The sequence below is a fragment of the Tyto alba genome, unplaced genomic scaffold (assembly GCF_018691265.1).
Source record: "Tyto alba isolate M040663 unplaced genomic scaffold, T.alba_DEE_v4.0 Super-Scaffold_42, whole genome shotgun sequence".
NCBI lineage: Eukaryota > Metazoa > Chordata > Aves > Strigiformes > Tytonidae > Tyto > Tyto alba.
In genome coordinates, this window is record NW_024881318.1 from 31771995 (window position 1) to 31796061 (window position 24067).

Genomic DNA, 24067 nt, shown 5'->3' on the forward strand with positions numbered 1-24067 from the left:
TGTTTTAGGTATAGAAATTGGCAGCAAACTCAGTTTTAATACATGGGAATAAAATTGTGTTCAGTTACATTCCAAGAGATATGAACTGAATTTCTACATTAGTTCTAAAATAATAAGCAAAAGTAAATATGACTTTCGTATATTCACACTAAAGATAAATATCAGTACTAAAACATAGAAGTTGTGACAATTATCAGAAGCAAACAGTTCTAGGAGTTTAATAACTCTTTATATCACTGCTGCAGCTCTCACCCATATCAGTAACATTTTCAGTATGCAGAAGAAAGCCATAAGAGAAGACTTACCTACAGTAGCTCTAATTAAGGGGGAAGAATCACCAATATTGTTCAAGCATTCACTTTTAATGAAGTCAGTTACCCCACTAGGGAAGTTGTGAAAATGTGCTTTTACATTATTCTTCAAGATAAGACCACTCAAGGACCGTGTTGGTTCATCTGCAACAGAAAATAATTACAGTCATCCTTCAATCAGTTCATAAGAATAAGGTAGATTTCCACAACAAGGCAACAAGAGCAAAGCTTATATAGAGGTATTAATCTTATTTTCTTATTTTTCTTACTGCTACATCCATTTACTGACATCAAAAAGCTTTTGAGGTTCAGAGTTCACTATTTCTATTTATTCAAAATTGTAATATTGGTATTACAAATTCTACATTTTAAGAGAAAGTTTTCTATAGAGATATAGGCAAGGAATAGATCTGAAGTCACAGGATATAAGAGACTCATGAAAGAAACTGGTCAGAACAAAGACATTTAGACATTCTGATTATATTGACTGGCTTGCTCCAACATTGATCCTGTTAGAAACTGATGACAAATGTTCTTTCGTCATAGTAAGACACAAGTATTATGTAGGGACTATGCAGTAAATACTGCTCTCTACTCTCATAGTAAACACTACCACCTCCTACTCTCACAGAAATACACTGTCCAATTTTTCTACAAAATATAGTATTGTAATCCCTTCAGATACCAACTGTTCTATTGATCTGTTAAAGTAATAATTAGAGATAGAAGGAAAAAAAAAGTCTTTAAACAATGTTAACAGGTAAGTGTTACATAGTATGAATCATAACACTCATGTAACTTTTTCTATGGAAAAAGAACAGCCTAGGTTTTTCATTTATATTGCATCAGACTCATGTTTGTTTCTTCAACTTAGTATTACTTCTGAAAGAGGCTGAAAGTGAGATCAGGATGTTCTATGTAATGATTAGTTTATAGTATAAGAAAATTTGAATTTACAGTTTACAGCAACCCTAATCACCATAGGAAGATAATTTAAATTAGCATTTTAGTCACTTGTTTGAACTTTTTTTGTATGACTCCCTGATTTGGGCATGAAACAAGGATGTTCAAAGTTCTTTTGTGCAAAGAGTTAGTTTACACATGGATCTATTCCAGGCTGTTCTGATTTAACATCAGCCAGCAACTAAGCACCACGCAGCTGCTCACTCACTCTTCCCCTCTCCTAGTAGGATAGGGAGAGGAATTGGGGAAAAAAGTAAAACTTCTGGGTTGAGATAAGAACGGTTTAATAACTACAATAAAATACTACTAATAAATACTAATAATAGTAATGAAAAGGAATATAATAAAAAAGAGAGAGAGAAATAAAACCCAAGAAGAGACAAGTAATGCACAATGCAATTGCTCACCTCTCACTGACTGATGCCCCAGCAGCGATTCCCTACCCCCAGCCAACTGCCCCCAGTCCATGCACTGAGCATGACACTATGGTATGGAAAATCCCTTAGGCTAGTTCGGGCCACCTGTCCTGGCCACGCTCCCACTCAGCCTCTTGTGCACCCCCTTGCTTGCAGAGTACAGGAAACTGAAATGTCCTTAGCTTAGGATAAGCGCTACTCAGCAACAACTAAAAGATCAGTGTGTTACCAACATCATCCTCATACTAAATCCAAAGCACAGCACTACACCAGCTACTAGGAAGAAAATTAACTCTATCCCAGCTGAAACCAGGACAAAAGCTTTCAAAACTATTAACATCCCAACAGAAATAAGTATAAGCAAAATAAGAGATAAACTTTCAAATATAAAATGGTTTCAAACAAAAGTTACTCCATCACAATGCCAAAACGCACAGTACACCTATGATGTGATGACATGAACAATGGGATTGAGTGCACCTTCAGCAAGTTTGCTAATGACACCGAGCTGTGTGGTGCAGTTGACACTCTGGAGGGAAGGGATGCCATCCAGAGAGACCTGGACAGGCTTGAGAGGTAGGCATGTGCAAACCTCATGATGTTCCACATGGACAAGTGCAAGGTCCTGTACATGGGTCGGGGGAATCCCAAGCACAAATACAGGCTGGGAGATGAGTGGATTGAGAGCAACCCTGTGGTGAAGGACTTGGGGGGTATTAGTGGATGGAAAACTGACTGTGAGCCAGCAATGTGCACTCACAGCCCAGAAGACCAACCATGTCCTGGGCTGCATCAAGAGAAATGTGGCCAGCAGGCTGAGGGAGGGGATTCTCCCTCTCTACTCTGCTCTCGTGAGACCCTACTCAGAGTACTGTGTCCAGCACTGGGGTCCCTGGTGTAAGAAAGACATGGACCTGCTCAAGTAAGTCCAGAGGAAGCCACAAATATGATCAGGGGGCTGGAGCACCTCCCTTATGATGAAGGGCTGAGAGCGTTGGGGTTGTTCAGCCTGGAGAAGAGAAGGCTCTGGGGAGACCTTATAGCAGCCTTCCAGTACTTAAGGGGGCTACAGGAAAGGTGGGGAGGGACTCTTTGTCAGAGGGTGTAGTGACAGGATGAGGGTAATGGCTTTAAACTGAAAGAGGGTAGATTTAGATTAGATACAAGGAAGAAAATCTTTCCTGTGAGGGTGGTGAGACAATGGAACAGGTCACCCAGACAAGTTGCAGAGACCCTCTTCCTGGAAACATTCAAGGTCAGGATAGATGGGGTTTTGAGCAACCTGATCTAGTGGAAGGCGTCCATGCCCATGGCAGGGCTGTTGGAACTAGATGATCTTTAAGGTCTCTTCCAATCCAAACCATTCTGATATGGTCATTCTATGATACAGAGGCATTAAAAACCAAAACAAAACAGAACAGAAAACCCAACAAACCACATCACAGTCAAAATCTTAGTTTAAGAAAAAAATTTATGATATGACTGCACAAGGATATTTATGGAATCCAGGGTGTTCAACAACTTCACAGCTATATTGTCAGAAGACAGTAATATAGGTCTAGATGGAGTTCTTGCTGTAACACCAAGATTACAGGCAGATGGCCCAAGAGCTGAGTAAGACACTCTTCAGTATTCACAGATTCTGTGATAAGTTCCATCAGCCATATGCTGCAGCCATGCAAAAATATCAGTCTTGCCTCCTTCTATCTCAATCAACCTGGAAGCAGAGTTGACAAGAACACAGTGCAAGAAAAAGAAGGAAGGCAAAGCAGATCAGACCTCTGGCATTTGATAGTATCTTTGGTGCCAAATCAGTTCATCAGTGGAAGATTCTGCTCTCACTTTGCCTCACTTTATAATAAAGCCATAGCACACAAACATCATTTGGTTCTCAGTAAATTTTCAATTCTGTTGCAAGACTAATACTAGTTCCAGATTTTAATGGTTTACAGACAGAGCAAATGGACGCATACTCCCATTACAGGGATATCAATTATTTTTGGGCTACTGCAGTGCTTTTAAGAACTAGAGCTTGTCCTCAAACAGCCATATTTCCTCTAATGATGGTTTGATTGATATAAGGTGTATATGTGAAAGCAATGAGGTTTCTGTAGCTCACCTGCAAGTCCAGATGAACATTTTTTTCACCATGCCTTTTCATCCTCTCTTCCTTAGAACGTAACTCCCTAGCTTGCTAAAAGAACTGAGCAAGAGGGATGAGGGTAGTATTTACCCATTCACAGACTATGATATAATGATTGTAAGCGTGGCTATATTTGCCCTATTACTCTTGTGATATTGGCAATTTTAAATGTTAGGGTGAGACTTACCCTAAAGCAAAACAGCTCTGTCTATTTCAGTCTTAAAGCTGTTAAGCCTTTTTTCAGTAATAAGCTGTCAATCTCTGTTTTAACTGGACTTAATATGTACAAATACCAAGTATGATAACAATCATGACTAGTGTCACTGTTGCACATGAAGATTTTCAATCCATTAACAAGAGACTGGCTGTCATTTAAAAGATCTAAAACAAAAAACCATAAGGATCCCACCAGAGCAATGTCATATTGGAAGCAGAAGATGAATAATTTCTTCTAATGTATAAGAATACAGTACAGAGACTGCTTAATGATCTTTCTAGCAGAAAAAGATACTTTTTTTTTTTTTTTTATGCTGGACTTTTAAGTAACCTCGAGTATAACATCTTTGGCTTAAACTGGTACAGTTTACTATCATGTCAGAAGGAGGACTGATGATCTTTCAAAATATTCAGTGAATCTGAATACATAAATGACCTTGAAATGTAGTGGCTAGTCTGAAATTAATCAGTGCTCAATTGATTCATGTGAGTCATGGAAAATAATTTGACACAAGTACCTAAGCTTAGGAATGCCTGTAAGACAACAAAAACAAATGTTCTGCTGATGCTGAGTGTTGCATATTCATTGAACAATAGGTAGCAACATCTATACTTCTGAAGATGGTGAAGTCAGTGTAAATAAAACTAAGCTGTAAGCAATATGGGAAGGGTGTTGAACTGCTGACCAATGATGAGTTTGTTGGTTATTTATAGAAGTTTCTGCATTCTAACTGAAAATCACTACAGGTCAATCAGAATGCTGAAATTTATACATCTCTATAGCCTTGCAAAACCATGAAAAGTTTAAAAAACTAATCCTCTGGTTTCACTCCTACTTTCAGATTCTCTATCATACCCTCACCAACTGGCTGACTCAGCACTTTTCCCCTCTAATGCCATTTTACGTATCACCTCCTGATCCTGAAGTTAAATCAGAGCTAGAATTCTATAAAGAGCAGAAGAATCCTTAATAAGAAATGGAAATTCAGTGTGGTGACAATATGAATCACTGCAAGATCCTAAACTATGTAACAAATGCAGGATACTGTTGCCATTTGAGAACATCTAAAAAGTAATGTCATCACTCATTGGTGTTTGTCTGGGGGGAGACAGGTGACAGGTACCCTCACACTAAGTCAAGTGCACAGGGAAATGAATTTATGAGTTCCCAATGGAAGTTGCTTAGACAGCATTTCATAGTAAATTAATTAGCGTATAAGGTCATTAATCTATCTGAAGAAATTACTTGGTCAGATGAATAGACATTTTGGCACTCTGAATATATCAAAGGTGAAAGTTATATATTAAAACATGTGACGACATCATATGAATAACTGTTGGAACACAAGGATTAATTGGATGAGTAAAATGAGCCTATGTTATCAAATTAAATAATTCAGAATACAGTTCAAACTGCTAAATGAGTACAGGGAAGAACAAAATAAAGGACATTCACCAACACTCATGTTGTATAGGGTACCATGCTGTGGAAGTTTTGACTACTTCTCCTTTTGCCTATATTCTATATGCATAGCTTAACAGAAAGTTGTGTGGTGGCATGCATGTGTAGGTCTTGTTTTAAAGCCCAACTACTTTATTTCTCTAACTGATAATCTTTCTTGCCAGTAAGGCTTCTTTCTTCCCCTATGTCGTGGTTTAAGTCTTGTCAGCAGCCAGACACCACGCAGCCACTCAGTCCTCCTTCTCTTCCAGCAATAAGAAGGGACAAATGAGCCAGGCTTGGGATTCGAGATAGGACTGCGAGAGGCAGATCACCCATTACAGTCATGGGCAAAAGGCAGACTCATTAGAGGAAGAAAAAAATAACATAGATTTATTACAGACACTAACATCACCTAAGAGTAGGACAGTGAGAAGGGGACACCCCTATAGCCCCCTCCCCAGCTATCAAAAAACCCCACCACTCACTCAAACCCAGGATAGCCTATAATGTCCAATTAATTCAAGACAAAACCTTCTCATTTTTGTTTCCTAAGCCTGTACTCAGTACTTTTTTGTTGTTGTTCTGTCTGACTTTTCTGTACACTATAATAAGATTTTCAATTAGCAACATTAGGTTGCACTCTGATGAATTGCAGAGTAGAGTTCTGTCACTAGAAGAAGACTAGTTAAGAGTACCTGTGAAAACAAGACTATATCTAAGGAGCTTTGATGTGTGATCATGCTGCTGCTCTTTGGAGTAATTTGAAATCTGTCTTCAGTCCCTTTAGTTTTCAGTTTCTACCTACAACTTCATCACCCATCTTTCTTCGAGGAGAGAAGAAACTGAGGGGAAACGGTGAGTGCTTGCCATTTTGGAGTGCTTAAGGCTGCTGAGAATTAAAGCCTGCCAGTCAGAATTACCCCTGATCAGTAGTATATCTATTGATTTAGAGATGAACATCTATTACTTGAAATTACATAAATGCTTTTTCCTTGGAAATACCAAAATAAGAATTTGTAATGTTGAATCCACACTTGCTTGAACAGCCAGCATGTGCCACTTCAGATGAAGAAGACAACCTCATTAGGAAGAAATAGTGTTGCACAGTCCAGTGATGCAGTGCTTAGCTGTGTCCTGGTTTTGAGTGAATGGTGGGGGTTTTTTGGTAGCAGGGGACGGGGCTACAGCAGTGGTCCCCTGTGAGAATCTTCTCAAAGCTCCCCCAGCTCCAAGTCAGCTCCACCTCTGTTTGGAAACTAACTCAATCAGCTGTGCCTCTGCGATAATGTATTTAATATACGACCTGGTGAGGAGTTGCTGCAGCTGCGTGAACACCAAGGTCAGTGGAGGAACGGAGGAAGAAAGGAGGGGGGAGGTGTGCCGGAGCAGAGACCCCCCTGTATCCTGTGGTGAGACGGCAGGGCGGCCCCCCCCTGCCACCCATGAAGAACTACGGTGGAACAGTTCAGTGCTGGGAGGATTGCAGCATGCAGGGGTGTCCCACACCGGAGCAGCTCGGGAAGGGCTGCAGCCCGTGGGAGGGACTCACGTCAGAGCGGGTTTGTGGAGGACTGTCTCCTGTGAGAGGGGGAACCACCATGGAGCAGGGGGAACAACTGCCAGAAGCTCCCCCCACCGAAGATGGAAGAAGCAGCAGCACTGACTGCACCCCCCATTCCCTGACCCCTATGCCGCTGGGGGAAAGAGGTAGAGATATTGAGATCAAAGATGAGCCCAGGAAGAAAGGAGGGGTGGAAGAAAGGTCTTCTCAAGGTATGGTAGTGCTTCTCACTGCCCTATTCTGTTAAGTGTTGTTGTTAGTGTCTGTAATAAATCAATAGCATTTTTCTTCCCCTAACAAGTCTGCCTTTAGCCCATGACCATAATAGGTGATCTGCCCTGCCCTGTCCCATCTCAAATCTCAAGCCTTGTCTTATTTTCTCCTTCTCAGAGCTGGGGGAAGGGAGGATTGAGCAGCTGCATGGTGCTCAGTTACCCTCTGAGCTCAAACCACAACAAGCTGTTATAAGCTGCCTATACTGAGCTGAACACAGACCAAGTTCATTATTGGTACTTATGGCTGCCATGGCACTGTTTCTCCTGAATACCTTCTGAAAGCAGAAAACAGAGCTGAGTAAAATCTTGATGTGGTTCTAAAGACTGAGAATTATGTCATTATAGAAGGAGTTTAAAATGCTTTGCAAAAGCAGCCATAATGCTTAGCCAGTTATATTATTAGCATAAATCTGTGGGAATCAAGATGTGCTTTTATATGGCTCTTTAGATTGCTTTCAGTAAAGATACTCAGTCCTGGAGCAGGCCAAAAATACTGTGGGTACTCGTATTGGTGGTTATGAAAAATGTTTGGGTTTTGTTGTTTTTTTGTTTGTTTGTTTGTTTTTCTCTGAGTTCCACTCCTTTTTGGCATTAAAGGAAAGGGGTGCTTACTTGAACATGAGAAGCAGTAATGGGCATTCCTTTGCAACGCTAGATTTGGTTTGATGGAAGTGGTCAGCTAACCAATTGCACCCGTCTTAGCACTGCAAAATAACAAAAACACTGAAACTGTTATGCTAGTGCCTCACAGCAAGTCTGGTTTCTGAAAATCTAAAAAGAGGTGGTGACTTTGCCTCCTAGGAGCCACCACAGACTGAGTCAGATGCCAGCATGTAGCCTCATGAGTAGGAGGCACCTCAGAACTGCACTGAATCAAGTACTGCTTGGTAGAAAGAAGTGCCTTTAGAAATCACAACAGCAACCCTTTCCGTTTCTGTAGCAAAACACCACATAGGGATACTTGATACTGGCATTTTAAGTACACTCAGATTTGCTGAAAAACAACCAAATATCACCGAGTAGGAGAGTTTGACTTAAAAAAAGTACGCAAAGAAACACCGCTTGCAGCAGATTATATACAACTCCTAAGACACACAAAAGAAAGGCAGATAGCTGGCTAAATACCTCCAACTTACCCCCAAAAAGTCACATCTATTGTGAGGCCAAAACAGACCTTACCCAAGACTACACAAACTCCAGAGAAAGGCATCACAAACAAAATCCTTAGTTTGATAACCTTAAGAAACAAGAGAAATCCTGAAAACTTCTGTCCTTTCTCTCCACAAGCTACTTGAGAGAAAATATATTCTAAGACTCTCCCCCAAAATACTTACAGTGAACAGCACATTTGGGAAACCTAAGCCAAGGTGATTAAGTACATTAAGGCACAGGCCAAAACCACTCCAAAGCTGCCTGGGTGGACTCCCAGTAAGGTACAGAACATGGACCTGACTCCAACATACACAAGACTCCTCAGGTAGCTTCCTTGCAAAAGCCTGGAAACAGGTATCTCCGGGAGTGTGTTGGTCTCCTCTGGAGACTGCTTAATTGTCAGATAGCAGCCCTAGACTCCAAGGTAGACAAAATGAAGAGTTTTGTCAGTGTTGGTTGCAGGTCCGTGCCCTGTAGATCCTGAGAATTCTCCCAGGCATTGGTCTTCTCTGGAGACAGGTGAGTTCCCAGGTAGCAGCCCCGGACTATTCTATGGTATATACCTGAAGAGCATTGTGCATGTTAAGAGAAGGTCCTTGACCTGTAGGTCCCCAGGAATTATACTAGGCACCTTCTGGGAGTGTGTTAGCCTTCTCTGGAGATGGGTGAATTTATAGGTAGCAGTCCTAGACTACTCCTAGGTAGCTGCCTGGAGCAGGCATCTCCAGGAGCATTTGCTTCTTCTGGACACGAGTGAATTCCCACGTAGCAGTCCTAGACTCTTCTAAGGTAACTACTCAGAGAACATTGTGCATGTTGGGGAAAGATTCAAGCCCAGTAGCTCTTTGAGAATTTTCTCTATGATCAAGGAACTTGTTATTTCATTTGTTCTTTTTCAATGGTTTCCTTGTATGAGATAAAGAGATAATAATGGAGATCCCATACTCTTGTTCCTGGATGCTCAGAATAAGGAACTCCAGGAAAGCATTCCTGAAACATCGGATCACATAATGCAATCCAATAGATAACTTCAAATTTTCTTCAAGACTTAAAATACTCTGTCACTTCTCATATGTAGTGTGTATGCCAAACAGCTACCTAGGAGAAGCTTTTTCCTTAAATCTGCACTACAGTATTCCTACAGAGGCAAGGAAAAGAAGAATTAGCCAGTATATGGCAAAATAACACGGAATTTAGTGATCTGACAAAATTCACTATCTCATAAATCAGTTTTCCTTAAGATATTTATGCACTTCCATTACTTTATGCAACAGTTAATAAAACTCAGGCTTAATTTCTTTATGTAATTCTTCATGTATCTGAACTTAAAGGAAAAAATGTTTTGCTGTTAAACATTTAAGTAGGACACTACACATTATGCAGCATTTTAAACTGTAAGGGTACATAAATCTGACTTGACTTCTGAACTGTAATGCAGTCAGATTCACTCCTTGGCAGTTATTTTAGTGTATTTAATAGTGACATCATACAGGATGATGGTATGGGGGGTGTGTGTGTGAGGAAGTGGTAGGGGGGCATCTTTTAATTAAACAGTTAAAGCTGCTGAACCACTTTTCTGGATTAATCCTACTCAGATACCTTCATGAAGCTGGTAGCTGGTGAATTAGCACCTGACCTCACACAATGGTCTTTTGCTCAGCTTCAAAGATCTTTCGACACCAACATGCTAAGAAAGTTCACAATGGAATGGACTTATGAAAACTGCTGCCCAGATCAAGTTTAAATTCCAATTCTCATCAGAAAACTTTCACATCAAACCCACAAGACCACCATGGATCCCAGTAATAGTTTATAAAAATTACCATCTGTGCAGACTTCAGATGAAACAAAAACTTCAGGGTGTTGGGGTGGAAATGAGGACAGGACCTTCCTCCATGGTAATATTTTATGTCAAAGTAAGGTACTATGAATGACTAAGTCATCACATGAACAAAATCAAGAGTTGCAGGCACTGCTCTATCTGCAACTGCTTTATAAATATCTGAAGCTTTTAATCAAAAAGATCATCCTTAAAGTGTGCAACAAAGGTGGTACTAAAGCAGTGTTCTCAATTCCAGCTCATTCACCTTCAGACTGAATGTTCATCTCAAGGATTCTGATCCTTGACTGCAATAGCTTTACACCAGGCCATGGTCAATCCACTGAGATAACACACTGTTGAGACCAAAGACTAGAGTTCCCATGTTAGGATGGGGTGAAGAGTCAGTCACTAAAACACAATCTAAGATCAGAATGATAAGGTCTTTGTATAGCTGCAAAAGGATAGATAATTACAGCTGCACAGCCCAGCAGAAAGCTACCAGGATCATCATGCATTTGTCTCCATATTTTCCCATTAGCCTGGGTCCTGCCAAGAGCCCAACAGACAGGTGATAGGGAGACAAATGCAAAGCTTTACATAAACTGCACACAAACTAGTCATGTTCTCAGTCTCTTGTATAAGAAGGATAGAAGGTAGATCTGAGAAAGGACATGTGTGTTTTGGCAATGGGGATGGGCAGTCTGAATCTTAACTAGAATGGATATTGTATCAGTAGTTATGTTCTTTTTTCACCACATAAAGTGGCATTAAGTATGTCAAATATTACCTGAGAAGTGGCAAGCTTTGATGCTACTTTTGTTATTGCAATTTTTATCTAAAACATTCATGAACTTGCAGACCATATTAGGCCAAGTAGAATGTCACGTTAATTTTGACCCGGTACAAAGACAGCTTCCCTTTCTTTGCTCAGAGGTGTGAAAATAGATACATGCAGAAACATAGCAGGAATACCTACAGAGATTACAAAGTCTCAGTGAAGTTTCTCCTTAGAGTTGAACACAGAAATGTTACAAGACGGCAACACAGTAATCTTTGCTGATACAAGCAGTCCTGGTCATCTCACAGTAGGCAGATACAACCTTGCATCAACATAATATTATGGCAAGAGTATGACAGAGCCATCCCACCCAATGTTCCCTAAGTGACAAATTGAATTTATGAAGATTAGAGAGTACTCTTGGTGAATGACAATAAACATCATCTTTTGATAACTCAGTGCAAGCCATATCCACCTCTCATTCACTAAACTCTGGATGCTGTGTGAAATAAACCATGGTGTAATTGCAGTTTAAAAATAGTAAGTAAACACCTGGGAATTGACAAAGTTGTCCTACAAAAGTTCAAGACAGATGAATTAAAATGGATGCTGGTTTTGCCAGTCTATTTTAGATATGGCAAAAATTGGGATCTTATAAATGTTCCTTTACAGAAGGTATAAACAAATAAAGGCTTTCATACACACAACTTTGGGAATTTCATCATTATGGTCAACAAGGTCCAAAACAAACTCTGAACTTCCACTTATGGTACGAATTGCCCATTTTATGACAACAAAAGGTCCTTCCTCTGACCTGCCTTATGCTTCAGATGTCCTGGACAACTGCCTCAATGTACCTTAACTAGAGGATAGAGCAGGCCTCAGCAAGACTGCAAGAAGGCTTAAATTAGGACAACATTTTCTGATATTTTCCTTCAAGGGAACAGACTTGGACTAAGGAAGCAAAAATGCAAGGAAGTAAAGGAGGATTTAGATGCATGATTTGTAATGAAGAAGGGAAGCTGCAGGTAAGCAAAGAAAGCAACAGCAGAGGCAAAGCTGATACCTGCAGCACTGGACTGTTTCAGTCAACTGCACATAAAATACAGAAAGTGATCTGAGAAACAGCAGCAACATGCACACACTCCAGAAAACTACTGAGTACCAGAATACAGAAGTCTACAGGATTCTGAGCTCAGCTTGGAGGACACCAGATAAAAAACCCCAAATCCACAAAACCAAGACAAAGGCAGGGCAGTGCCACTACATTATCGGTGAGGTTTTATACCTCCCAAACCAAGAAGGAACAGCTTACACTAACAGAGCACCTGAATAATATTTTCATTTACAGATAAATTAGTAAACCCAAACTTCTTTTATTGAGATATTTTTCAGTTAATTTGGACTCCACCTCATCCAACTAAAGAAGATCTGAGCACCATGCCTCCTGGGAAGTACGTTCTGGAGATCTACACCTCAATCATTAACAGCTTAGGATTGTATTTTATTCCATCAGCTTGCCTACTCTCTGACTTCCAGGACTAAATGCTGTTTCCTCAACATTTTTTATGTTCTGTGATATTTGTAAGATTGGGGTTCATCTAGATTCACAACACTATCTTTATAAATACACACTAGTTAAAAGAAAAACAAAAAAAGAAAGGCAATGCTTAAACCTAGGGCATGTATATGCCATAGCTGCAAGCTAGGCCATGCCATATATCTTCACTGATGAAATGGTAGCAGGGCTGCACCTCCTTTCAGAAAGACCCAAGCTTAACGAGCTTTGACCGCTTAACAAGGCCCACATAATTTAAAAACAAAACAAAACCCCCCACTACATCCATGTTAGGAGCACCACATTAGACCTAGAAACAGCAAGTCACAAGCATTCAGACACAGACGCCTGATGAAGCTAACACTGGAGGGAAAAAGAAGTTATACTTTTTGCAACTGAAAAGTAACACCTCTGGTGCTAAAAGAAAGCAAATTCCCTGCACATAAAGGTTACCCAAGTATCTTAGAGTCAGGCCTCACTGAAACAGCCAGCTTTTCAAGCAAAGCTATTTGCTTGCAAATAAAAGTTCGTTTGCCTGCACAGGCATAAGAGTCAGGCTAAAGATAATTTGGTACAACATTCACTGCAGTAAAATGAGGCTATTTAACACACATTGCAATCAGCCAGCACAGAATTCTCACATTCAGGAGCTGTCATCTAAGTGTATCCTTAAGCACAGTCTTCTCAGCAGTGGTTTCAACAATGGCAAAAACTGAATCAAAGGTTAGACCCATCTTCTATCAAACCAAGCTCTTTTTCTCCTACACTATCAAAACACATTAATTTTTATTGAATAATCTGTCAGTGATGTTCGAAGCTTATTTTCATGGCTCCTTCTGCTGGAATGGTATTGCCATAACAAAAGCATAAACTTTCAACAGTACGCTTTGGTCTGTGGCATAAAGCACTCTAGTTCTTTCCCCAAGCCAACAAACTTGGTAAGGCTGTAGAACAGCCTGCCAGTAGAAGTCTCTTCAGGAGGGGAAAGGAAGTAAGACTTTCCCAGTTGTACTGAAAACAGTAATCTACCTGATGAGTCCATCACTGGTCCAAAAAACGATGAAAGAATCTTGTAGCTACTGAAGGAGTGGTTCTAATGGACTCTTTACGTTTCTTGGGCAGGATCAATGAGGGACAATGGAGGGCTGCTGGTTGGATTCGAAGTAAATCCAACCAACAGTCTCCCATCATCCCTCATTAGCCCTACCCAAGCAAGGTAACAGGATAGTTAGAACCTGGCAAATACAATGAAAAGCACCAACACCAGACTGTTATGGCACCCTCAATATTCTGCAAATTTCCTGAACTAGAAATTCAAAGTTAATAAACCAAAACAGTTGCTTTGGACAAAAGATTATGACTCTGAAAATGTCACTGATACAAGACAAGAGCATCTCTGAAGCAACAGCTGCTTCTCAGCAGTCTCACAAGAGACCTGATTGTTGTGGTTTAACCTCAGCGAGCAATTAAACACCACACAGCCACTCACTCACTCTCCCCTCCACAGTGGGAGAGAATTGGTGAAAAAAAAAAAAAGTAAAACTCATGAGTTGAGATAAAGACAGTTTAATAGGACAGAAAATGAAGGGAAAATAGTATTAAGAATATACAAAACAAGTGATGCACAATACAATTGCTCATCATCTACTCTAGTACACTGGAAAGACCATCTTTCATACGTCTCAATCATTGTCTGAATTTACCAACTAGAAGAGGCTACACACTATAACATATGCCATTTCTACTGATGTCTATAAGAATAAGACAACGGTAGCCAGTTGATTTCTAACTACATTTTACTAGAAATAAGACTTCAGAATGAAGATTCTGACAGACATAATTTTGGGACAACTCTAGTATGTAATCTTCAAAATATTTAAGTCTCATTACTAGAGAGATCATTATCATAACTGAATTTAGCAATGTGTTTTATAATATGTATAGTCATGATTTATCAAAGTTATTCCACAGTTTCACTTCAGTCTGATAGAAGTATGATGCTGCAACATTTCTGGAAATATTTCATAGGGCATTTAGAATGGAATCTATTCCAAGGCTGAAACTACAAGCACCAATAAATTATCAGATTTTTTTTTTTTTTCATAAAGACTCCTGAGAGGATAACTGAGTTCTACATGACTAAGGAACTCAACCAACCAGCAAACTGGCTATAGATATCAGTTTCCTATTTCTTTCAAGCTAAATAAAATAACAACAATAAAGAAAAAGGAGAATAAAACAATATCTCAAGAACTTACCTTCAGACTTCAACTTCGTAAGAACAAAAATCAGGTAGTTGTTGAAATCTGGATACTGATTGAGTTGTTCTAGTTTCTGAAGAGATAAACTGTTAAGGAAAGTTTAATCTTCACACACAGTATTTATAGCTTTCTAGATACAAAGTTATGAGTTATGTATTGCTGCATCAATTCAACCAGCTGTGACTCTAAGCACACCCTATACAGAGTATGAACAATCTAAAAGCAGTTTCTGTAACTTTCTTACTGAAACAATAGCTTTTAGTTATGAGGACATCTTAAAAAAAAAAAAAATCTGGGACAGACACAGAAATTAACAGATCCTTAAAAATATTTGCAAAGCCACCAAAAAAAAAAAAAGCTTCTAGTTTTAGATTTCAGTATTTACACTGAGAAGCCCACCAAACCTATGGAATCCACTGAGACACAATCCCGTAATACATCTTTTTTTCCCATCCACAATAAATAAAAACATTTCAGCATTCTAATGCAACAATTATGATTTTAATAAGCTACTCATTTTAATACTAGACATATACTTCTTTACGATTTTAACTTGTCACATCCTGAGCTTTCAGAAATGAGAGCCTATTTTAAGTCAGTGTAGTGTAACCTCTAAGTTACTAGACGTACTAAATAGCATCAGTATGCCAAAATAAAAAATTATTTTTAGAAGCAAGATTATGTGCTCCACAGGCATTTACTTTACTTGCTGTTTGGCTAAATGTCCAAACATTCAAAGTCACTAAACCTTAGCCAAATACATGTATGCTTGGACTTGATGGCCCAGTAAAGTTCTAAAGGATCCATTTCCTTTCAATGACCAACAGCCAGTGTCTCAATCACAAGCTTAAGAAACTTAATTTTTAGATATTTAGGCTGTTTGTATCAAATAGTAACTTTGCTAGAAGAGCCTGCCCTCTTTCCAATTAGTAAGAAAGTAAAGTGTACTTATCACAGCTGCAGGGTCCTTTGCTGTGGGGATAGAGATGAAATGTAAACAGGATGGTCACAGTATAATGGCCTCTACACGGCCCCTATAAATGAAAAACCACACATCCAAAGATTGTTGTCAAAAGTGCCGAGCCAAAGATCTCTTTCAGGAACAGCCAAGAAGGAGGGTAGCATATTTCAAAATTTTCTTCTTCTCCAAGTTTCAGCAACATAATCACCAAAACAGTTGGTTGAACATTACTAGCAACCGTTAATTCCAACAGACCAAGCAGGAAGCAGCAGCAGAAGTGAGCAGAAAGAACTAGAACAGTGGTACTGAATAGAAACTTAATGAGAAAACACTTAATTGGTCTAGGAATCAAAGACTAGATTATAGGCCATATTTTCTTATCAACTTCTTTACCCACTTTTTTCTTTTTTTATTCCAAGAAACATCTAGTATTTTCACGTGAAAAACAGCTGAAGCCTTACCAATTCATAACTTTGTTAACAAAGGATTTTTGGCTAACCTATACTCCCCACTTTTTAATATTTCAGTTTTAAGCACCCAAGTGTGCCAAAGCAGTGTCATGAAGAAAGAGCATGACAGAATCAGTACACTAATAGTCATACAAAAAACTATGCATTGAAAATACTTAAAATTTGAAACCACTAATCACCACTCTGCACGGACGTGCTACTAAGTAGATTTCTACAATACAGCAGCCATCACAATTTTTTTCTGGAAACAGTCTTAAACATTTTTTTTTTTTTAGTTAGAGGACATGGCCTGTCAAGTTGTCTTAGAACATTTTCCCAAAATGACATATAATACAATTGTAAAAAAGTGTGCCATTTCTCTAACCTTTACAGGCTAACATATGAGGATAGCCTTGAAAGCACAGGTATCTCAGCACATCAGGGAGTTACCACTGCATTTTAAAAAGAATTTCAAACATCAGTTAATAGCACTTTTGTTCAGTCTATTTCTACTTATTTTCAAGAAAGAAAGCACCACCTATATTGCTCATCTCACATGTATGCTATTATTTTTCAATAAACAAACCAGATGCTGTTATTTGAAGAAGAGCTTTAAAATGTAATTTTACATTAAAGCTACACTATAAACACTGTTACTATAAACTCTTGTATGTTAAATACTAGAGAGCATCAGTTTAAGTCTGGGACATTATCATTATATTTTGCTTGGTCGGATACTGCTATTTAGGATTTTTTAAAGGAAGTGATAGCATCATGAAAATCTGAAACATAGTTGAAAGAACAGGATGACTGAGATGAAAACTACCTTCACCTTTCAGGTAAGAGCAGAAGCCTTCCTAAGCTTGACCGCATCTGTTATGAAAGCCTAGAAATAGAGCAAATTTGTCTTCAAGCTAAACTCTTAAAATAACATAAATATACGTACACATACACACACATCTATGTTCCTACCTACTTAAATAAGTTTTGTTGCCCTCTGTGAAGACTTTTAAGCAAATTCCTTAAATAAAAAGGGATTGATATGATAAACTCATAGCCTTTGTAGAATTTCAGGACTTCAAGGTATATTAAAGCACTTACATGGCTAGCTCAAGGAACAGTAGACAGTAGATGAGAATTTTATTTTTCAAGACCTATGCTTCTATTAGTCTTAATTTAAAATTTTAGTCTCTCAATCTTCGTTCCTTAACGCCTGGCTATTTGATTTCTACGATCAAGAGAGGCTTTGGGGGATGAGGGGTGTGTGTGTAAAAAAACCCAACAATCCACAACGCCGATACCAAAGGCACTACAAAGCAGCACAAGGAGCCACAGACAGTAGATCTCCCCCTTCCCGTGAATTCTAACGGGTGTTACGAGCAGCGTTCCAGGCTCAGTCTTCTACGCCAGCAAAAACATCCCCACAACGTAGCAAAATGCGCAGTGTCAGAGCCAGCAAGCCAACGATGGCGTGCAGGCAGCGGCTGCGCCAGGGGCACTCCCCGCCCCCCCCCCCCCCGCGATACGGCTTTCGCCTCGAATCCCAGCGCCGCATTACCTCCCCCCGGAGGCCCCCGCTCGCCCCCGGGTGCCCCGCACCGCCCGGCGGGCCGCCCCCAGCCCCTCGGCGGGACCCGGCGGGGCGAGGGCCGCGCTCCGCTCCCGCCCCGCCGCGGCGGCGGGGCTGGGCGCTGGCAGCGGCCCAGCGTGGGTGAGCCCGGGAAAGCGGCAGATACCGGCGGAGCCGCGCCGCAGGCCGGGCTTAAAAAGGACCGAAAAAAAAAAAAAAAAAAAATCCCGCACAAAGCCGGTCCTTATCTCCGGGCTCGCAACAAGTGCCCGGGCTCCCCACCGGGGTGGGAGGGGGAGCAGAGCGTCCCCGGGCCGCCTCGGCGGTTCAAAGGCGCGCCACGGGCACCCGCTGCGGGGGCGGCCCAGCCCGCCGCGCTGTGGCGGCTCCCCGGGCAGGCGCGGCCCGGCCCGGCCCGGCCGCCTGCCGCAGCGCCGGCCTGCCGCCGCGCAGGCCGCGCTCCCCGCCGCTCGCCCGCCCGCCCCGCTCCCTCGCTCGGGCCTGGGCCGAGGATACTTGTTGGACGGCTCTCTGCGTTGTGGTGTCCGGGGACTGCGACTCCTTCAGCAGCTGCAGGATCTGCTGCAGCCCCTGCTCGTCGGGTTTCCACTCGTACTCCATCTTGGCTCTCTGGAAAACACCAGACAACAGGCGCCCGCAGTTAGCGGCGCGGCAGGGCCCAGGCCGGGGGAGAGCGGAGAGGAAGGAAGGCCGGAGGGAGCGGGGGAGGGGGAACCGCAGAGCCCGGCCCGCCCCGGCTCTCGCCCCCGCAGCGCGCCCCCCACCCCCCTCCCCTCCCCTCCCCTCCCCACGCCACGCCACGCCGCGCCGCGCCGCGCTCCGCCCGCTCGCCCGGGCCGCACCGACCTGCTCCCGCCGCCGCCCGCTGAGCTCTGCGCCGAGCAGACTGAGTCACGGCGAATTTGTAATCTGGCCCCGAGTGCCGACTCTCGTCCTGCTGGGTCCTAGCGCCGGGCACGCTCCCGCACGCCCGGGCCGCCTCGGGCCCGCTGGCGCCGCCGTCAGCCTTTCCCCCGGTGCGTCCCACACCGCCAGCAGCCTGCGGGCGACAGAAGGCGGGCCCCTCAGTGCCGGGCCGGGCCGGGCCGGCGGGAAGCAGGCCGCCCCCGGCTCAGCCGCCCGCCCGACAACAGATAGAAACCTCCGGCAGCCGCGACAGGCGAGGGGCGAAGCGGCGCCCCGGCCCGCAGGGGCGGTGGCGGCCGCGCCCCCCCCCCAGCGCCTGGCGGGGGGCTGCTGCCCGCGGAGGGGAGGCCTGGGTGCCAGGGCAGAGCCAGGAGTCGGGACCGCGGTACCTGCGGGGCCGTCTGCCGTACTACGAGATTTGGCAGAGCGGATCTCAGAAGTTCTCAATTCCACGTGTAAAGAGGGAATAGGACCAACTATGCAAGAAGGGCGGGGGGGGGGGGGGGGGGCGAAACTCAAAAGAAACTCCTTTGGATACCTAGTGTATCCTATCCTCAGCCTCAAAATACATAAGGGGAAATCTCAGGTCAAAATTTGCAATTTAGATACATATATACATGTGTCTATATAGATGTATAAATTACATATGCATTATACACATATTTTATATATAGCTATTCTTCATATACTATGCACGTGCTAATGGAGAAAATAAGAACACAAGCTGCTTAAAACTGGTCTAAAATACAAAACAAATTCAGCAATTCCTTGGCCTTTTACGATCTTACTTTTAGTCAGTGTGTTTGTAAGCATCTCTCTTGGCTATACGAAAACTAGTTCCACGTTCTGCTGCTTCTGCTTCAATACAGAACTCGGCACGAGTGCCGTGCAACATACCCTTAGCAACTTTTCAGAGGCACCGAGGACAGGGAACATTAGCAATTCTTATCAGTGCATCCCAGCTAATTTGCTGTGTGGCTCTTGTCTCACCTCCCCAACACTTGAGCCAGCTGCCCGGTCTCAGGTCCTAACCTTCCCTCTATTACTATGATCCACTATTCTTGAAAAAGGAGATAATTAGCACTGCTGCCTCCAGTAAAATGAACCATCACAAGCAGCGAGTAAGACAGGCAGCGTACTTATAATATGTACATATCTGGATAATGAGGACAGTGAAAGAGGGTACTTGATGTATCAGGAAAGCATGCATGCCGGAATAAGAAGCAGGAAGCAGTTGAAGAGCAGAGAAGTATGAAGCACAGCACACAAGAGCACAAAAGCAATGGGGGAACAAAACCAGCTTATTAAAAAAAGCAAGAAATGGGACGTATTGTTTACGCTCTTCTATTTAAGCAACTGTCATAGTTATCACAGGGTTGTTTGGGACAGACTACTAAAGCAGTGCTTTATCTCTTGAGAACTTATCACACTGAAATGTCTGCAAGATGAAGTCAGTAAGTTAGGTGGCTAAAGATATGCCACCAGTTACTAGGAAAGGAAGGGCATAAGATTTATATGAGATTTTTGTGACCAGGGTGAATCTCCACTAGTTTCCGTCTACTAGAAGAAAGCGTCAAAACAAAGGATGTGGACCCAAGCCATTAAAACTGATTTTCATGGCTCACACTGTATGGGCAGGAGAGCTCTCTACAGTGATGCTTGCACAGCTGGAGAAGATGAAAGCTGAGTTCCTGCAAATCAAGGAAGTGCTAATTTGGGCCTCATTCCTCTAACTGATGCCTTACCAGGAAGGTTATAAAAACTTGACTGTCTTTGAGACTTGTGTCCCACTGTCAAGTTTATTTGAAACTAATTAGACCTTCAGAAGCTACTATTCAGAAATTACCACACAAGGATGACATTTGTCTAATTTTATCAGGAAACCAAGTATGCTAGACAAAAATAACATTAAATATGAGAAACAAAGGAAGAGACCAGAAAGGAAAGTTGAGAGACAGGGTGGGAAAAAGCAGGAAGAGAAGCCGACCATGGATCTATAACTATGAAGAACAAAGGTTTCTTTTCCATGAACGAGACCAGAACTAAATCCTAGTAAGGTCTTTCTGCAGTGAAAGGAGAGAAAAAGGCCTACAGATCAGAGTATGAATGAGAGCCTTTGCAATTAGTGGGGACATCTAAGTGCTTTGAATGATCATCTTCTGTCCCAGGTTTGAGTGAGTGGTGGAGTCTTTTGGTAGCAGGGGAGGGGGCTATAGCAGTGGCCCCTGTGAGAAGCTTCTTGAAAGTTCCCCCGGCTCCAAGTTGGACCCAGCTCTGCACCAAGGCTGAGCCAATCAGCTGTGCCTCTGTGATAACATATTTAAGAAGGGACCTGGGAAGAGAAGCGGGACTTGTGAGGAGGAGTTGCAACATCTGTGTGAATACCAAGGTCAGTGGAGGAACAGAGGAAGAAAGGAGGGGGGAGGTGTGCCAGAGCAGAGACCCCCCTGTATCCTGTGGGGAGACGGCAGGGCGGCCCCCCCTGCCACCCATGGAGGTCTATGGTGGAGCAGACATTGATTTATGGCCTCTGGGGGCCCTCATACGGCCATTTAAGATGTCTGAGCCTAAAGTCAGCCAGGACCCTGTGGGAAGAAGCAGCCCCCGCTGTTGTAGTTCAGCGCTGGGAGGATTGCAGCATGCGGGGGTGTCCCACGCCAGAGCAGCTCGGGAAGGGCTGCAGCCCATGGGAGGGAGTCTAGTCAGAGAAAAGTTGTGAAGGACTGTCTCCTGTGAGAGGGGGCCACGCTGGAGCAGGGGGAAGAAGTTCTCCCCCCATACCCCCCCCAGCTGAAGATGGAAGAAGCGGCAGCACTGACTGCACCCCCCCATCCCCAGCCCCCCTGCACTGCTTGGGGAGGAGGTAGAGATATCAGGAGCAGACCTGAGCCAGGGAAGAAGTGTGGGGGGAAGTGTTTGCAAGATGTGGCAATGCTTCTCACTGCCCTACTCTGTCTGTTAAGTGTTGTTGTTAAAGTCTGTAATAAAGCTATGTTCTGTTTCTCTTCCCCTAACGATTCTGCCTTTTGCCCATGGCCATAATGGGTGATTTGTCCCTCCCTGTCCTATCTTGAATCCCAAGCTTTGGCTTATTTTCTCCTTCTCAGTGGTTGGGGGAAGGGGGAAGTGAGCAGCTGCATGGTGCTCAATTGCTTTCTGAACTCAAACCATGACATCTTCCAAGAGAGGTTCCTTCTTACGTTCCATACAGAATCCTTTGCTACTGGGAACTACTCAACATATATAGAAATCTAAACAGATACTTCACCTTGCTGGACACTTTCTCTTCTTGATCATTACCTTTAAGTTATTCTTACCTATCTCTAATCTTTTCAGTTCTTCAAGGAAGCAGGAGAGGAGAAAATAATTTAACCGAGTCAAGAAAAAAACTTCAGATTGGAACGAAAGAACAGTATAGAAAAAATGAGAAAATTGTTTCTTTCTGTATCCTTTGCCTCTTTGTTTTTTACTATCTGTTTCCCGCAAGCAAAAATCTTCACACATGGAAAGGAGTTCAGAATCAATGTTAAATGAAGTAGCAGGGAGAGGCATGAAAGCTACCATTCAAAACATAAGATGGGCTGGTTCATCCCATTCAATCAGTAGAATGCACCAGAAAAATCTGAAACACTTCACCTATATATGTTAAGAAGACAAAAGTTCATTGTAGATAGGAGCCTTTGACAAATGCTGATGTTAATCTTTGATTTCTCTATTATCCAAGCTTCAGACATCATGCACTACCCAGAATCCACTGGTATCACAAGAATGTGTAATATTAAAAAAACCCCAAACAAATGCCACCAAACATTAATCTATATCTTAAATTTATTTCTCTTTCTACAAACCTTGCCATGTTCTACCTGAGTATCCACAAAAAGCCCAGAAATAAATTTACCTTTGGTTTTGTTGAAAATACTCTCTTCCCTTTCTCTCTCAGAATGTCCCATTAGATCAGGATGAAATGACACATATCTGGCATTTGTCATACAACAAAATAATAGGAATGGCTACAATATGTAATGCTGTCAACTCATTCAAAAACTGGTAGCTAGAGTAGTAGCTCTGAATGCATGAGGCAGGCTTCAATTCGTGCTTCTTCCTACAGTGACGAACCCAATCTTTTTTTTTTTTTTTTTTTTTTCTGGAAAGTGTCCTTATTGTCACATTGGAGTGTACTTGGTGCTAGGTCTTTTGACTTCTAGCGTTACTTTTCATTATGCCATAAATAGATATTAACAGTAACTTTGCTTAGAAACTGTTTTCTAATCAGCAACCTGTATATTAATTGTCAGTCAATACTTAACAGACAAATGTAGAGAACATAAATAGGAGATTCATAACAGAATACCCTTCCCACCTCTCCAGTAGTCTCACTGCACTGAAAAGAGAAAGAGGAGACCGGTGCAAATCCCTCCTGACAACCAGCCAGAAAGGAAATCTGCACAACTAGCAAGGTGTCCCTCAAATGCCACAGCCTCCAAGCTGTACCTTTGGGAAGTACAACTTCTCATTACTAGTGGTTTTGAAACTAGTTTCAAGTAATTATTCTCTCATCAAAATTAGTTATAAAAATTGTCCTGATTTCAGAATTTTTAGATAGTTTCAGCCACTTGACCATTTAGAAAATCTTTCCCAGTCTTTGGTTTTACTACACTGGTAATATTGGATTTTTTTGTTTGTTTGTTTGTTTTAGAGACAATTTTAATGAGCTACCTTCTTGTCACAAAATTAGGCTACTGCTACCTGTAAAACTTGTGTTTAATAATGGGAATCAATCATTCAATCCATTGCTAATTCAGGCTTCTAAATTTCCATGCAGGCCGCTTATAGCATCTCTGAATATAGAAGGTTTGCATGCACAGAGGAAATAACTGATATTCCACATTAGCTTTCTGTGTAAACCCTCTTATTTCAGGCTAAGAGTGACATGGATAAAGCTAAAGAGAGGGAAAAAAAAAAAAAAAAAAAAAAAGTGCTCTCATAACACAGAATAAATGTGCCTATGCAAAAGGAGCTCATGCAGAATAGCTACTCCTATATTATTTTGCAATGCCTTGTGGCTGGAGACACACCCTAAAACTTGCATTTAAAAAAATACTGGTAGTCGTCACATCCAGCATATCAAAGGAGAATCCATTCTAAAACATTTAGTGCAGTCTTACTGAGTTCAGCCATATGCTAGAAGATGAATATTTTTTACACAATTATTTATTTGAATAGTCTTTAGAAGCAGATATTTTGACCCTGTGAAGCACCA

The 24067-nt window shown here is 42.0% G+C and overlaps 1 protein-coding gene across 4 annotated transcripts in view; it reads right to left on the minus strand.

The window, feature by feature from the left end:
- TNPO1 (transportin 1) overlaps positions 1–24067 on the minus strand; it is an 80672-nt gene that overhangs the window by 43135 nt on the left and 13470 nt on the right. For 2 of the 4 annotated variants that reach the window (XM_042804464.1, XM_042804463.1), the window contains exons 2-5: positions 18748–18940; positions 18397–18510; positions 14898–14973; positions 306–455 (exon numbers count right to left, since the gene is read on the minus strand). In XM_042804464.1, coding sequence (XP_042660398.1) covers positions 306–455; positions 14898–14973; positions 18397–18501 — 331 coding nt within the window. In that variant the 5' untranslated portion in view covers positions 18502–18510; positions 18748–18940. Of the gene's footprint in view, positions 1–305; positions 456–14897; positions 14974–18396; positions 18592–18747; positions 18941–24067 lie in introns of those variants that run through there. The other 2 variants (XM_042804466.1, XM_042804467.1) reach the window with 2 other exon arrangements.